General features: G+C 47.9%; 1 protein-coding gene across 1 annotated transcript in view; it reads left to right on the forward strand.

Moving 5' to 3' along the window:
- Nucleotides 1-16,729, forward strand: part of LOC121444847 (aldehyde oxidase 4-like) — a 31,868-nt gene that overhangs the window by 14,686 nt on the left and 453 nt on the right. The window contains exons 14-27 of the mRNA XM_041646757.1: nt 648-772; nt 2,911-3,044; nt 4,109-4,196; nt 4,497-4,583; nt 4,758-4,949; nt 5,991-6,218; nt 7,256-7,351; nt 9,744-9,872; nt 11,497-11,571; nt 11,950-12,002; nt 12,417-12,531; nt 12,668-12,733; nt 13,340-13,525; nt 15,551-15,718. Coding sequence (XP_041502691.1) covers nt 648-772; nt 2,911-3,044; nt 4,109-4,196; nt 4,497-4,583; nt 4,758-4,949; nt 5,991-6,218; nt 7,256-7,351; nt 9,744-9,872; nt 11,497-11,571; nt 11,950-12,002; nt 12,417-12,531; nt 12,668-12,733; nt 13,340-13,525; nt 15,551-15,718 — 1,742 coding nt within the window. The remainder of the gene's footprint in view (nt 1-647; nt 773-2,910; nt 3,045-4,108; nt 4,197-4,496; nt 4,584-4,757; nt 4,950-5,990; nt 6,219-7,255; nt 7,352-9,743; nt 9,873-11,496; nt 11,572-11,949; nt 12,003-12,416; nt 12,532-12,667; nt 12,734-13,339; nt 13,526-15,550; nt 15,719-16,729) is intronic.

A 16,729-nucleotide genomic window follows, 5' to 3' on the forward strand; every position in this document is an offset into this window, starting at 1 on the left:
CTAACTCAGGCATGTGGCATTATCTCACCTGCTAATGTCACCTGACTCAGGTGGGCAGTCTTGGTGTTGTTTTAGCTTGCCTATTTTTGCAGCTGAGAACACTGGGATTGAAACTTTAAACAAATTAACCTACCAGGTCGACAACTGAGCCTGGGTGGGTAGCTGGACTGGTCTCAAGTTCAGTATACAACAAGCCTAACCACCTCACTAAACAGATGGGAGCCAAGACCAACAGAGGCAAAGTGACTAACCCAGGTCCGCTCAACCTACCGGGCACAGACAGCAAAGGTCTTTTAACCCAATGGTATTGATGCCCAGCTCCACAAGCCAGTGCAAATCACTTTTCCCCTTCTTCTTCATTTTATTTTATGTGCATGGGTGTTTTGCCTACATGTATGTCTAAGCAACATGTGTGTGCCTGTGCTGAAGGAGAGAGAAGGAATAGGATCCTCTAAAAGAGGAGTTAGAGAGGGTCGTGAGCCACCATGCTGAGTGCTGGGAATTGAACCAGGGTCCTTTGGGAGAACAGTCAGTGCTCTTAACCACTGAGCCATCTTTCCAGTCTCACAATGTGAATCACTGCTCACAAACAGAGCTCCCATGCCGAAACCTGTGTCTAAGCATTGTCCTGTGTATTTGCTTTTCAGGTGAGATCCACGTGGAAGGCCAGGAACATTTCTACATGGAGACGCAAAGTATCCTGGCTATCCCGCAAGCTGAGGACAAAGAGATGGTGTTACACTTAGGAACACAGTTCCCAACCCACGTTCAGGTAACAAGGGTGTTGCAGAGACTCTGGGATGAGCTTCTCTGCACTCCTGTCTTTCAGTTCCCTGCATACTTGACCAGGACTAGAGTCCAGCGTAATAAACACGGGGCAGGTGCCTTTAAAAGTCATCAAAAAATCTAGTAACATGCCAAGGTATAAGACAAGGTCCATCTTTCCCTGTCAAACAAATAACAGTGTGACAATCCCAGGGAAGTCAAGTCTGGGTGTCGAACAGGAACTTCCCAGTGTGGTCCTCCTATGTGAATATGCCCATGGATCACGGTTCAGTTCATGGGTAAAGCAGCTGCATTCTCAAAGCATTTGAGCCGGCTCAAAAGGCGGTACCTAAACTCTAGTCCTGCAATAGTGGTTGATACTGGAGCAACGGATCTACCCAGGGACTGAAGAAAACCTTCTGATGTCTTTTTCTCAAAACAGAGTCGTTGACCCTAGCGTAGTGCCAAGCCCGGGGAGACAGTTGAAGTTTCTATTAGAGAAAAGGATCCTGAGAAGCATTTCTGGCGCAAAGAGCTGAGGGTTTTCTGATAGCGTGCAGGGGAGCTGACTCCCAGTGTCCTGAAGCGGGGGCTGTGGGTCAGAACGGAGCTATCAGTCTCCATTCGAGGCAATGGAGAGGCGATGGCCTTGCCTCTGAACACAGATAGGCCTGTGGCCTCCACAGTTTCCAGTTTTGAAGCAGACAGAGGCAGCTTTACCCTCAAGCAGCTGGGTGAGCTCTTGACAGTTGCTGGGCAACAATAGCCCTTCTTGTAAATTGCAGAAAGTAATCAAGAGCACTTCTGATGTCCCCGGTTGGGAGCTCTGGGACCACAAAGGCCAAGATCACCATTGTCGTCTACCACCGAGACCTCCTGGCTACATTCAGTCAGTTCCACAGCAGCAGGCATGCCCGTAGGCACTAGCCACAGGCTACCATAGTCCAGCAGCAACAAAAACCACCCCAGGAAAGGATCTGAGTGGGCATTTGGACAAAGAAACTATGTAAATGATTAGTAAGCCTAAGATGTCCACCGTCATCAGCGACCAAGGAAACCCAAATCAAAGCCACCCACTAAGATGGTTATGACTTAAAAAAAAAAAAAAAAAGATGGCAGTGTTTGGAAGAATGCAGAGAAATTTGGAACTTCCATAAATTACCAACAGGCATGAAAAAACGGCAAATTTATATAGACAGAGTTTTTCTGTATCCCAGCAGCCACTCCCAAATAACCACACAGAGACTTTTATTAACTATGAATGCTCAGCTGATAGCTTAGGTTTGTTTTTAGCTAGCTCTTGTAACTTAAATTAACCCATTCCTATCAATCTATGTGCTACCCCGAGGCTCATCTACCTCAAGTACGTCCTCCCCATCCTGCTCGCTCTGCTTCTCACGGGGATCTCCTCAGACTCCACCCTTCTTCTTCCCAGCATTCTCTCTGCCCTGAAAAACCCCTCCTACCTATTGGCCAGTGAGCTTTTTATTATTAACCAGTGAGGGTAACACATATTTACAGTGTACAAGATGGCCCCACAGCACATTTGCCTTGGAATACAGCTCTGCCGTCTCTCGGAATGCTGGAAAGAGAGTGGCCATGTGACCCAGCAGTCCCGTGACTAAGTATGCAGCCAAGAGGAATAGAAGCATGCCCGTGAAGACATACACATCTAACACCTTGTGTGCTAATTTAAACATTTTTAATTTTAAAAATTTAGACACACGTTCATAACAGCTTTACTTACGAGAGTCTGAACTGGAAACAATCCACTGTCCATTAACAAACGACAAGGAAAAAAAGATAATTATATTCCGTACAGTGGAATATTATTCATCCATAAAGAGCAAGATGCTATGTGAAAGAAATCAGTCACAAAGACCACATACTGTATAGCTCTGCGGTGTGACCTGTCTGTGGACACAGTCTCCAGGCTGCCGGGTACTGAGAGGTTAATAGGAAATATAGAGTGGCTGCCTGATGGATCGAGTTTTCTTTGGGTATGCTGGAATTTTTGGACGAGACTATGGTGGCTCCAATTGTATCAATGGAGGTGTTGTTTGGACTGGAGAATCAGAACAGCACACCTGCAAGAAGGTAAACCATGGACTCACACTTAGGTGGCCACGGGGCTCTCTCTTGCAGGAATATGTGTCTGCAGCATTGAAGGTCCCGAGGAGTAGAATTGCCTGCCACATGAAAAGAGCCGGAGGAGCCTTTGGAGGCAAAGTGACCAAGCCAGCTCTACTGGGAGCTATCGCTGCTGTGGCAGCCAACAAGTAAGCAACCTCTGTAACATCAGCTAGCCAACCCCACACCCCACCTCTCATCTCAGCCTGCAATTCAGCTGAAGCTGGCGGGATGGACAATTAGACTCCCAGCCTTACAGCAGCTTGTTTTGAAGCCAGCTGCACGCTGCCGCAGGGCCGTGTTCCCTTAGTCTCTGCCCCTCTAATTAGAAAGCAAACCCTGGCGCAGGTCTGTCTGGGAAACATTGTAACTACCAACGCCAACTAAGATAGCACCTACCCAGGCGAACTCACAGGCTGCTGATACAGAAGGAGAATCTGTGAGAATCTTAGCTTGTTTGTACTCTCCGGCTATAGAGAGGGTCTCCTCGAATGAACACAGCAGCTTGGCTGGAGCTGGAAGCCAGAGTCCTGCACGGACACTTTACAGGAGGGCTTTGTACATAAGGAGACTAACATCTCCAGAGAGTTAGGCCCCCACTTTTAGCCTCAGCAATCCCCTCGCAGCGCTGTGAATGCCCCCATTATTCTCTGAAAGTGAAATTCAGAACAAAACCTTTTTATGCATACACATGCAAAATGATCGTGGGACTCATTTCTATAACACGCAAACTAGTCAGGCACTTTAATCCCAGAACTTAAGAGGCAAAGACAGAAGCAAAAAGCAGGTGGATCTCTGAGAGTTCAAGGCTAGCCAGGGCTGTGTAATAAAATCCTGCCTCAAGAAAGAAAAAGGAAACCAGGCTCACGTTTTTTACTCCCAGCCCTCAGGAGACAGAGGCAGGCTGGTCTCTGTGAGCTCAAGGCTAACCTGGTCTACAAAGCAAGCTCAAAAAAAAAAAGGAAAGAAAAAGAAAATGGGAATAATTTATAACCAAATATTGTATCATCATACTATGCAAATATTCAGTTGACTAAACCAGAATAATTATTTTAATTCCAATCTGCCCACTACTTCCAAGGCGTCATCTAGGACATGTTACTATCCGTGTAAAACCACTGAACTAATTACTTCAAGACTCTTCCCCCTCCCCATCTTGTGTGTCTACAACTTGATGGAGGACGAGGCTTTGTAACGGAGTTATTTCCCACAGGACTGGCCGCCCAATCCGCTTTATCCTAGAGCGTAGCGCTGACATGCTGATTACTGCCGGCCGACACCCGCTCCTGGGGAAATACAAAGTGAGTGAGACCCACAAACTCAGCAGTCTGCCTAAGAACCTGTCCTCTGCCAAGCGACCCACATTAAAGACTGTGTCTGGATGCCACACCTCTTAAAAGGGAGGATTAGAACGCTGCCTAAAACAGGCAGACCCTCCTGCGTCGCCTTAGGATAACGCTTCCCTGGCAATTGTCACAGCCTATCGACAGCACGGGTCTAGGCACAGGCTGACAACTGTGGTGGTGGGTGTCTCTGCCCGGCACCGTATGACTGCCAGGAAAGACTGCTGAGAAAGTTGTCTTCTTCGCACCCCTTTGCAGATCGGGTTCATGAATAACGGGGAGATCAAGGCGGCTGACGTGGAGTATTACATCAATGGAGGGTGCACCCCTGATGAGTCTGAGATGGTAAATACACCTTCCGGGGGGGGCAGGGGAGCCCGTGGTCCTTACCTTAGCTAGACAAACCCTTGTCTTACAGCTAACCGGTTCTGCAAAAGGGTTTGAGCTGAAGATAAACGTCAAGTCAGTGGCTTGAGATCTCGATGACAGAGGAAACGTTACATTTTTGTTTCAATCCAGGTGATAGAGTTCATTGTGCTGAAATCTGAAAATGCATATTCTATCCCAAATTTTCGGTGCCGGGGCAGGGCTTGCAAAACTAATTTACCGTCTAACACCGCCTTCCGAGGATTCGGCTTCCCTCAGGCGACAGTGGTAGTTGAAGCCTACGTAACCGCGGTGGCGTCTAAATGTAACCTACTCCCTGAAGAGGTGAGCGATCGGAACCCTGCTAGTAGAGCCCTGGATATACCGCCTGGGCTGTATCTCGAGTTCCAATCTCTACGTATAGTTTCAAGAAAATACAATGCATTGTTCATGATCAGTTAACACATTCTACTGTAGTAGGGTCAAGCCTGTAGCTTCAAGCAATGGCATCATTTCTTTTGATTCTGTGAATCACTTGGGGGCTCTTTTGGTCTGGACCAGCTCACTGGATGCTCAATGGTTCAAAAGTGGCTTTATTGACATTTCTGATGAGTATTTGACTGGCTTATCTGGCTATGTCTCATCTGAGAAGTGTGTTCCCAGGTCTCTCATCCTTCAGTCAGCTAGCCCAGATTCACTCTCATGGAGGGAGGGTATTGCAGAGTTCCCAAGGGCTTCAGGTAAGCGGCATACCCTAAGCTACAAACACTTTTCAGGCCTCTGTCTACATCACGGTGTATGGTCCCATCCTGCCAAAGTCAGTCCAGAGTCTGTGTGAAACTCTACCAGAAATTGAGGAGGAGGATCGCAGCCTTTTGTGCAGCATCCGGCCACAGTTGAAGGCTTTGAAGGGAGACAGAGACATAACTTAGTGGATGAGGTCCAGTCTGGCATGGGCAAGACTCTAAAGAGGTCAAGTAGGAATAATTGGGAGTAATTAAGACTTAAACTAGAGCCTGGAGCACATGAGGTATTTGTTGGTAGTCTCTGTTGGCTTTTTAATTGTTGTTATCATTGTTAACATATACATTTGCATATTTATATATTTGGGGGTTTGGAGGTTTTTTTTTTAGTTTTTTGCTTTTTGTTTGTTTGTTTGTTTTGGTTTTTTGTGACAGTGCTTCTCTGTGTAGCCCTGGCTGTCCGGGAACTTACTCTGTAGACCAGGCTGGCCTTGAACTCCCAGAGATCCGCCTGCCTCTGCCTCCCTAGTGCTGGGATTAAAGCTGTGTGCCGCCACCGCCTGACTCTTGAGGGTTTTTTTTTAGACAGACTTTCTCCATATCAGACATGTAACAAAAACGCATGCATGTTCTCACCTTTTAGGTTAAAGAAATAAACATGTACAAGCAAACTAGCAAGACAGCCTATAAGCAGACATTTAACCCAGAGCCCTTGCGAAGATGCTGGAAGGAATGTCTGGAGAAGTCCTCATTCTATGCTAGGAGGCAGGCTGCAGAGGAATTTAACAAGAAGAATTATTGGAAGAAGAAGGGGCTTGCTGTCATCCCCATGAAGTATAGCATTGGGATGCCTATAGCCTTCTACAATCAGGTAAGGCAGAATAGCTGTGTCCTCCACAAACTCCGTCTCCAAATGCCTGGCTCTCTGAAAAGGGCTCATGCACAAGGAAGGGAATGACAAGCAATTGTGCTATCCCTCACCGGAGACAAAGAAATGAAGGGCAGTTAGTTCCCTTTAGCAGGAGAGAGTAGGGACAAAGGCTGGGCCCATGGATATTGGGACAGACGTTTGGGATGCAGTATGCAGGGCCTTGGAAAGCATCCACAGTAAGGTCCTGGTGGAGAGACCCATTGAGAAGCCACACCCAAACATGAGTGCTGGAACGTCAAGCCAAGTTTCAAGAGTGAACTCGGATAAACAAAAAGATCCCTTTCTTGCCTCTTCTCTAGTTTCACCGTGACTGGCTTCTCATGGAGTTCAAGTTCTACCTTGCTCTTTCGCTTTCAACCCCCATTAATACTTTCTCGTGCGCTAGGCACCTGGGTTTGGCCAGCTAGCCCCCTCTCTAGGCTTCCAGTCCCCCATGGACAAAGTGAAGAATACAGGCTAAGCCAATGGGTCCCCAACCTGACCATCGTTAACATTGCATGGGAGAGCTTGTTAAACCTGGGTATCCAGGCTACACTGCCAGCTGTGGCTGAGCAGGACTAACTACCTTGGGAGACTTGTTCCTCCCCCACCATCGCTGTAAAAGAAAGCCTTTGGGACGCAGAAACCATCTCCATGTCCTCCAGCACCCCGAAGGAGTGTGCCTGGAAATTTACTCATCTGGGTTCCAGTCGGGCATGTCAAGTTAAAGAGAGAACAGTAAAGCATGGTCCAGGTTGAGGCCCTGAAGAGACAGGTGCTAAGAACGGAGGGAAGGGAAATAAACACATTCACACACCTAGGTTGATGGTTTCAGACCCAGGGTGTCTTGCAAGGGGTTGTCTACAGCTCTCTTATCGGCAATGAGAGATGAGAGGCTGGTTAAACCAAAGGACGTGGTTCGTCCAGCAACCTCAGGTAAACCCACAGCATTTGGCTCTTCTCAGTTTCCAAACTGGTGCGATGGTTGTTTCTCCCAGGCCGCCGCTCTGGTCCACATCTACCTGGACGGCTCGGTTCTGCTGACTCACGGGGGCTGTGAGCTGGGACAAGGCCTGTACACCAAAATGATTCAGGTGAGGCAAGCCTTTGTGCTCCCCGTTGTGAAGCATTGGATTGTACAGGCGCCAGGCCAGTTATTCCCATGTTGAGTCAGAGAGAGCCCACACAATACACACACAAGCCAATTGTAAGACTCATTCCGTCTTGCAGGGATGCAGAAATGCAAGCAGATGAGGGAAGGGAGCTAAAACAAAGGAAATTTGATATCATTCTTCCTGCACTAAAAGAATTGAGTCCGTGGGTCTTTGGAGGGGGGAAATATCAGTCTCCAAAGATAAAACTTTTTCAATTCGTGTGGCGACAACTCAAGCAATAAAGTGTTTGTTCAGGTCCTCCGTTAACAATGACTCCTTCACCTGGTGAAAACCTCAGCTCTTGAGAGTTCACTGCTGTGAGGCTGAAACCTGAGCTCGCTGTAGGCACCGCTGCCAATCTGTTTGGAGGTTGGGGCAAGCCAAGCACCTTCTATTTTGAAGTGAGTGGTGGGGGAAGGAGGGGGAAGAGTCTACACCCTACTTAGGCATTCACAGGGCCGGCCACTGTCCCCCAGATCACTCAAAGCGTCTCCCTACGAGATCATCGCAGTGGGAAGCTTTCCTTTCTTTGCCTTGATGTGAGATAGCAGTTGTTGGGTGTGACATCTGAATTCGACGTGTATATGGTAGGAGAAGGGGGCACAGAAGGTCACACAGTGTAAAGGCGTGTGTGTGAAGACCCACAAACCCATGGCTTTAGATGTTCACCTAAACCACTGACTTCCTTATGTTGTGTGTGTGAGTGTGAGTGTGTGTGTGAGAGAGAGTGTGTATGTGTGAGTGTATAGGTGTGTGAGTGTGTGTGAGTGTGTATGTGAGTGTATAGGTGTGTGAGTGTGTGTGAGTGTGTATGTGAGTGTATAGGTGTGTGAGTGTATGTGAGTGTGTGTGTGAGAGAGAGTGTGTATGTGTGTGAGTGTATAGGTGTGTGAGTGTATATGAGTGGGTGTGAGTGTGTATGTGAGTGTATAGGTGTGTGAGTGTGTATGAGTGTGTGTGAGTGTGTATGTGAGTGTATATGTGTGTGAGTGTGTATGAGTGTGTATGAGTGTGTGTGAGTGTGTATGTGAGTGTATAGGTGTGTGAGTGTGTATGAGTGTGTGTGAGAGAGAGTGTGTATGTGTGAGTGTATAGGTGTGTGAGTGTGTATGAGTGTGTATGAGTGTGTGTGTGAGTGTTTATGTGTGTGAGTGTGTATGAGCATATGTAAGCATATGTATGAGAGTGTGTGTGTGAGTGTATACAGTGTGTGTGAGAGAGAATGTGTGAGTGTATATGTGTACGAGCGTGTGTGCGAGCATATATCAGTGTGTGAGTGTATGAGTAAGCATAGGTATGAGAGTCTGTATATGAGTGTGTGTAAGTGTGTGAGTGTATATTGTGTGTGTGAGAGAGTATATGAGTGTTGCAAGTCTATGTATGAAAGTGTGTGTAAGTGTATATGTTTGTGAGTGTGTGTCTGTGTTTATGAGTGTGTGTGTGTATGTGAGTGTGTGTGAGTGTGTCTGTGAGTATGTGTTTCTGTGTGTTTCTGTGTGAGTGTGTATGAGTGTGTGTGAGTGTGTATGTGTGTGAGAATGTATGTGTGTGAGAGAGTATGTGTGCATGTGTGTGCGTGCACGTGCACAACATCACAGTGAAGATCAGAAGGCAGTGGGTAGAGAATCAGTTCTCTTCTTCTACCCTATGGATTTCAGGTTGTCTAGCTTGGCAGCTGGCAGCCTTACCCACTGAGTTATCCTGCCAGCCCTAAAACATGGTTGTTTGGTTGATTGGTTTGTTGGTTGGTTGGTTGTTTGTTTGATTGGCTGGTTGATTGGTTGGTCAGTTGGTTTCTAATGTGTATGAAAAAAATGCTCATCAATAAGAAACAACTTCCCCGTGAGAAATAGAGAGAAGACAAATTCCTTAAAAATAAACATGATTTGATAAGGTTCTTAGAACTAGAAAACCACACAGTGTTCCAGAACCCTCTCTGGCCGCCGTACTTCCTTACAGCCTGTGAAGTGTCTCTGAGGACAGCAGCCTGCTAACTCATCTGTAGATAAGCAGGAGGAGGCACAAGCCGAACAGTGGACCCAGAGCTTCACGCCAACCTCCTCGTACCCTCTAAACCCCGCATGCCATGGCCATACCATTGTGTGGCTTCCCCAAAGCCAGCACCCGAGGAGGCACGGAAAAGCTCTTTAGTAACCATCTGTCTCAGAAGAGGAGTTTGTCCTTGACAGTGCCATTTAAAACCGAGACTCGGCGTCTGTCCCTGTAACAAGGCAGTCAGGCTTCACGCTTGGCTCTAGAAAGATGTCAACTTTCACTTGGAAGAGGGTTTCAGATCAATAAAGCAAATGCTATTTCTTTCCGTCTCCGGCAGGTGGCTAGTCGCGAGCTCAACATCCCTCAGTCGTACGTGCACCTGTCGGAAACCAGCACCGTCACGGTGCCCAACGCTGTCTTCACCGCGGGCTCCTTGGGGACAGATGTCAATGGGAAGGCCGTCCAGGTGATTTTTATTTCGTTTCTCAACCGCCAAGCACAGCGGTGAGGGAGCCTCGCTACACTTGTTCTTTGGGATTAAAGGCATGTGCCACCACCACCCAGCGCCGCCACTGCCACCACCACCACCACCACCCGCGCTGTACACTTGTTCTTTTTTTTTGGGGGGGGGGGGATGAGGCAGAAGTAACAAGCGGCCAAGTTCTAGTCCACTCAGCAGATTCTGGCAGAACCGAGGCTCCGTGTCAAGGTTTCTGGGGATGTTTGGTGCTTTCTCTGCATGGGCTGTTGACCATGACCCGTGTTTTAGCTCAAGAGTCTCCCTTTGCCTTCTGTCAGAATCCCAGGAGAGCAGGGCAATGCAGGGAAGTCCCATTTTGGCTTCATGAAGAGTTCGGGCCAAAAAGTTAATCTTTTTAGGAACCCGTTTCCTTTTCTGGAAAATTGAGTCTACAAATGTCACCTCGAGCCAAGAACTGTTAGTGATCACAGCTGTGAGCTCCTCCCTTTCTACTCCCAAACTCTAGAAAAGCGTCCGTGGGTTATGAGTCTCCCTCAAAGACCATCTCTCCAGAATAACCACACCTGGGTGGAAAGGGAAGTTTCCAGACTGCCTTTAATCCCAGCACTCGGGAGGCAGAGGCCAGCGGATCTCTTCAAGGCCAGCCTGGCCTACAAGAGCTAGTTCCAGGACAGGCTCCAAAGCCACAGAGAAACCCGGTCTCGAAAAACCAATAAATAAATAAATAAATAAATAGGCTTTTTTCAATTGATACATATATATATATATATTTAATTAATATCAACTGGTATCCAGTTTTACATCTTCTCCTTTTTTAACACGACATTTTTATCTATCTTGTCATTAGGAAATCCTTACTTTAAAGCAAATTTAGACAGAAACCACTAGAAATAAAGAGATAAGGAACCAAGAGCAGGGAGGGGTATAGATGGGCTGCATGTGTAACCGACACTCTCTTGCTTGTTAAAAGTAAACGTAATGAGATATAAAAATGAGACACTCACGGCCATTTAAACAAGAGTGGAAGGAAAGCTGATCTGTCCTCTGGCGACTGACCCAGAGCTAGCACGCCCAGCTCAAACGCCCGCACTTTCCCACGCTCCACAGCTCAGCTCCAGCAAAGCAGTATCCGCTCTCAATTTAGTATCGCTATTTTGATTTTCTTAGTGTGTGTGCTGGTGTGCACACTCATCATTTTATTACTGTGTAGACTGGTGTGCACACACACCATTTTATTACTGTGTAGACTGGTATACACACTCATCATCTTATTAGTGTGTAGACTGGTGTGCACGCTCATCATTTTATTAGTGTGTAGACTGGTGTGCACACTCATTGTTTTGGTTGTGTAAATATGCACAAAAGAGTTTTAGCTTCAAGGATCCTCTACTTAGCTCACATTTAAACAACACTGCTAACCTCAAGTCAATGCCACAGGACTTTTTCCTCCTGAAGACAGTCCACACGCTACTCATGTTTAAGAAATCCTACAAGAGACAGAAACCAAGTCTATGAAACAACCACCGTTAAAATCTCCCTGAATCACTGAAATTTTCCTGTTCTCCCCGTGCTTTCAATTTCTAACGTCCTCTAAACACTCCCTCTTCAGAATGCCTGCCAAATTCTCCTGGACCGTCTTCGTCCCATCATCAGGAAAAACCCTAAGGGAAAATGGAAGGAATGGGTGAGTGTCCTCTTTACAACCCCAGCCAGGAAAGAGCAAGGCCACACACATGGGTCAAAGTCCCCAATGCATGCACTGGGGCCGGGGAGGGGGAGGGAGCACCCGTCCAGAGCTTGGCGTTTTCTTCCACTTTTTCAGAATGATAGGAGGTGTGTGTGTGTTCACCGAGATCTGACTTCATTTCAGAGCCAGCACTCCACAAAGCAGCCCAAGTTCTAAAATACGACCCACCAGGGCTGCTCCCCTATGCTGCAGGATTGGCTATAGGGCAGACCTTAGTACAAGCCAGAAGCAAGTCCAATATGGAAGGTGCTTTTGTTATTGTCCGTAAACTTCTATTTCTATTTCTATTTCTTTGAGATGGATCATCTTTTCCAGGTTGCAAAAGCCTTTGAAGAATCCATCAGCCTCTCGGCCACCGGATATTTCAAGTAATGGTGCTTTTATCCGACTTGTATGGTATTTGGGCAACCATCGTGCGTGACTGGTATTAAGTCTATGGCTCATAGGATCCTTTGAGTAGGAAAGGAAGGGAGAGGAAAGAATGGGGGGGGGGGGTGCGACGCAGAAGATCCTGGCATGGTAGCCATTACCCACCGAGAAGCTCCACAATTGTGGAGCTCCATCCTACACACCCATGGCCCAGCTCAGCACCAGACACCAGACCATCCGTCTCTTCAAAGTCTATCTCAAGCCCCAGCTATCCAGTTCCTCAAGGGAAAAGCAGAGCAGGCCTCCAACTCCACGGCAGACCCCTGTATCCCATCTGCCCCATCACCTTCAGTGGCATTGCAGGCAGACCCCTGAGGGGAAAACACCTTTGTTCTTCTGTCTTCTCCTCACAGAGGCTACCAGACAAACATGGACTGGGAGAAGGAGGAAGGTGACGCTTACCCCTACTATGTCTATGGCGCAGCCTGCTCTGAGGTCGAAGTTGACTGCCTGACGGGTGCTCACAAGGTACCACAGGGGCACACAAACACTGTTGTGTGTTGTCTACTGGGACTAACACAATCTTGGGTTTCTGTTTTTCTGTTTTCTTAATCCCTTCTCAGTAAATAACATTGTCTGCTGTCTGTTTCCTCCCTGGGTGAAGCTCCTGAGGACCGACATCTTCATGGATGCTGCCTTCAGCATAAACCCTGCCCTGGACATTGGACAGGTATGTGACTCCAAGACACACCCAAAGGGACTTTGTCAATTCCGTCTGTAGGAAGATTGTGAGTTTGGGGTCAGCCTGGGCTACATAGAAAACTGTACCCAAAAGAGAGAGAGAGAGAGGAAAAAGTGAGGGAAGGGAGGGAGGAAGAAGACGGAAGGAGGAAGGGAGGGCCTTTCATTACCTTACTTACAAGAGGGAGGAAGAAGACAGGGAGGGAGGGAGGGAGGGAGGGAGGGAGAAGGGGCTTCAGAGAGGTGGGCCCTGTTTGTGTGGAACTTGAAGGGTGAACAGGAGTTTTCCAGGTTGACATGTTGAGGTGGCCTATGTGAGAACAGTCAGGAGAACATGTAAACACATGTACAGACTTGGAGACAAGAGGAAACGTGCTAACAGGATTTGGGAGACCGAAGAGGCAACATGAGGTCCCAAAGAATGAAGCCAGGGAAGATGGCAGCACCAGCTTCTTAGGGACACTTGGTCAAAGCTGCCGCCGAGCTGGCTTCTGAGAGTGACTTCCTGTGACTTGGAGAGCTCCGCTTTCATTCCCGCCAGAGCCTCTGTTCAGCCGATTTCATAGACCTCACACCCACAAAACTGTGCCCACAGGTGGAGGGAGCATTTGTCCAAGGCATGGGGTTCTACACCATAGAGGAGCTGAAATATTCCCCGGAGGGTGTGCTCCACTCTCGGGGTCCAGACGACTACAAGATCCCCACCGTCACCGAGATACCGGAAGAGTTGTACGTCTCTCTGGTGCACTCGCGGAACCCCATAGCCATCTACTCGTCCAAGGTAAGGAAGGGTGAGCTCTCTGTTCACTGGAGATAGCAAACCCCAGCGATATTTGTCTTTAACAAAAATCCCACAACCTGGAGGCTTACGTCGAGGTTTGTGGCCCTGAAGTCCCCATGGGAAGACTTGGTTTCTTCTGTCCAACTTTCTCCAACTTGCTGATGGTCACCTGTGCCAATCTGTGTTCGGCTCCCTTCTGTGTCCTTTTCACACTGGACAAGGGTCTAACAGAAGAGCCTCATTTTAACTTAATCACCTCTTCAGAGACCTTATCTCTGAACGCAGCCACATTCTAAGGACTGAGAGAATGTTTGAACACACGTGTTTAATGAGAGACAGAATTCAGCCCATAACAGCCTCCTGTGTCAAGAGATCATGAAACGGGCCTCTGGAGTTGCTTTCTCCTTCGACTTGTAAGTCCCCAAGGCAGAGGGGTGATCTCACAGACTCTTCAACACAAGTGGAGTCTTAACCCCGAAACACGAAACAACCCGGAATCCAGTGAGGTCTGCGGAGAAGTCTCTGGGCATCATGGTCCACTAGACCGTGGTCACTAGCCAAGTCCAGCATCTCACGTCTCCCTCTTTGACAGCCTCCACTCCTGTCCTGTAAAATCCATCTCCCTGCAGTCTCTCCCACACCCTTACAAACCGGGGTGGGCTCTCAGCTAACTCCACTCTGGCTGTTCACTCTTCATGTCCACAGCTGCTGGTGCTGGAGGTATTGACCCCATGCTTTAAGTCACTGCTCCAGGGCACCGGACACTCTCTTCCTGCCTCTGCAGACATCCTCGTACATGTGGCATAGCCACACACAGGCACACATACATGTGCATAAAGAAAAATAATGTTTTAAGGCTCGCTGGTGAATCATTCGACGCATAATGCCCTCACCCCGTTTGTTCAAACACACCCAGCGGGTGCCAAGGAGGCCGCGTGAGGACAGCCAACTGCTTCACCCTCTACTATGGTCATTCCATCTGGGCTTTGAGTTAAAGGCAAACAACCTGGGTGCCCAGGGGGTAGCTCAGTAGTAGAGCACTTACCCAGCCAACACGAGGGCCTCAGTTCTGCCACCAACACCGCAAGAGAAAAAATTAATGAAAAGACAGGTACCCTCGAAGGCACGAAGGGCGTGGTCTTCCGGGATCTACTCGGTAGGAAGGCATGTGTTTCTGGATGCCCACTTTCCTGTTTGCAATGGCATTTTCACCAGGTGTCCTCATAAGAATCCTCTTGTTTCAATAACTCAGATATACTCCAGTGATAAAGCCAGAAAAGAGGTGTGTGTGTGTGTCTGTGTGTGTTTCTGTGTGTCTGTGTGTGTGTCTGTATGTGTCTGTGTGTGTCTGTGTGTGTGTGTCTGTGTGTGTCTGTGTGTGTGTGTCTGTGTGTGTGTCTGTGTGTGTCTGTGTGTGTGTCTGTGTTTCTGTGTGTCTGTGTGTGTGTGTCTGTGTGTGTCTGTGTCTGTGTGTGTCTGTGTCTCTGTGTGTGTATGTGTGTCTGTATCTATGTGTCTGTCTGTGTCTGTGTGTGTATGTGTCTGTGTCTGTGTCTGTATCTATGTGTCTGTCTGTGTCTGTGTGTGTCTGTGTGTGTGTCTGTGTCTATGTGTCTGTCTGTGTCTGTGTGTGTCTGTGTGTGTCTGCGTCTGTGTGTCTCTGTGTGTGTATGTGTGTGTCTGTGTCTATGTGTCTGTCTGTGTCTGTGTGTGTCTATGTGTGTCTGTGTGTGTCTGCGTCTGTGTGTCTCTGTGTGTGTCTGTGTCTGTGTGTCTGTGTCTATGTGTCTGTGTGTCTGTGTCTATGTGTCTGTCTGTGTCTGTGTGTGTCTGTGTGTATGTGTGTGTCTGCGTCTGTGTGTCTGTGTGTGTGTCTGTGTCTATGTGTCTGTCTGTGTCTGTGTGTCTGTGTCTATGTGTCTGTGTGTCTGTGTCTATGTGTCTGTGTCTGTGTGTGTCTGTGTGTGTGCGTAAACTAAACCTAACGCATCTTGCATTTCTAACTACTTTGTATGCTTTTCTCAGGGGTTGGGTGAGGCTGGAATGTTCCTAGGGTCCTCAGTCTTGTTTGCCATCTACGACGCGGTGACGGCTGCTCGCAGGGAGAGAGGCATGAGTGGCACCTTCCCCATGAACAGCCCGGCGACACCTGAAGTGATTCGTATGAGCTGCACAGATCAGTTTACCGACATGGTAAGGGACATCTGTATGGTCCTCACCCCATGGGTGGACTTCAGTGTTCTGGATATGGATATGGTAACCATGACAACATCACAGCCACGTCCATCTTTCCCAATGAAAATTCCCCTCTGGCCTTCACTCACCATTTCCTGCATACCTCCAAATGTCTGCAAGCGCTGGCTTGCTTCAGGCTCTAAAGAAAAAGAGTGCTAATAGCAAGGGGATGTGGCTGATTGCTTCTCTAAATATTTTATCAAAATGCAATTGATGTGGCCTTTCATTACCTCACTTACAAGATCTCTGGCCTGCTCAATGACACAGCAAGCATCCGTTAAGCAAACACATAGAAGTAACTGAAAGGAAATGACCAGGTTTCTAGGCATACCTTCCCGTGCCGTGCTACCAGGTACTAGATAGGACACGGTTCCATTCGCCAGCTGCAAAACCTACACGCAGGATGGTCCCAGAAAACATCTCTTCACGGTCCTGCCTCCTGCAGCCCCAGTGAATCATGGGTATAAAATCCAATAGCACGGTGTTGTCTGGAGACTGCAATGCTGAACATGGCTCCGGGTCACCCCAAACATTAGCAGTTTAGAGGGTAAGAGCTGGGGTATAGCACAGCAGCAGAGCACATTCAAGAGGCCCTGGATTCCATCCCCGACACCAAAAGCAAACAGAAAAGACAAAATCCAGGCACCTGTAATCCCCACACTCTGGAAGCTGAGGCAGGAGGATCACAAATTCAAGACCAACCTCAACTCTGCAGAAAACCCTACCTCAAAAATATAAGCACCTGTGTGAGATATGTATTAAGAAGATAAACCTGTGGGGGCTGGAGAGATGGCTCAGTAGTTAAGAGCACTGACTGTTCTTCCAGAGGATGTGGGTTCAATTTCCAGCACCCACATGGCAGCTCACAACTGTCTGAAGATCTAGTTCCAGGGGATCTGACACCTACATACCAATGCACATAAAATAAAGTTAAATAAACCATAAAAATATTTTTTTAAAAAAAGAAGA

The sequence above is a fragment of the Microtus oregoni genome, unplaced genomic scaffold (assembly GCF_018167655.1).
Source record: "Microtus oregoni isolate MIOR12 unplaced genomic scaffold, Mior012 000144F_ref0000341, whole genome shotgun sequence".
NCBI lineage: Eukaryota > Metazoa > Chordata > Mammalia > Rodentia > Cricetidae > Microtus > Microtus oregoni.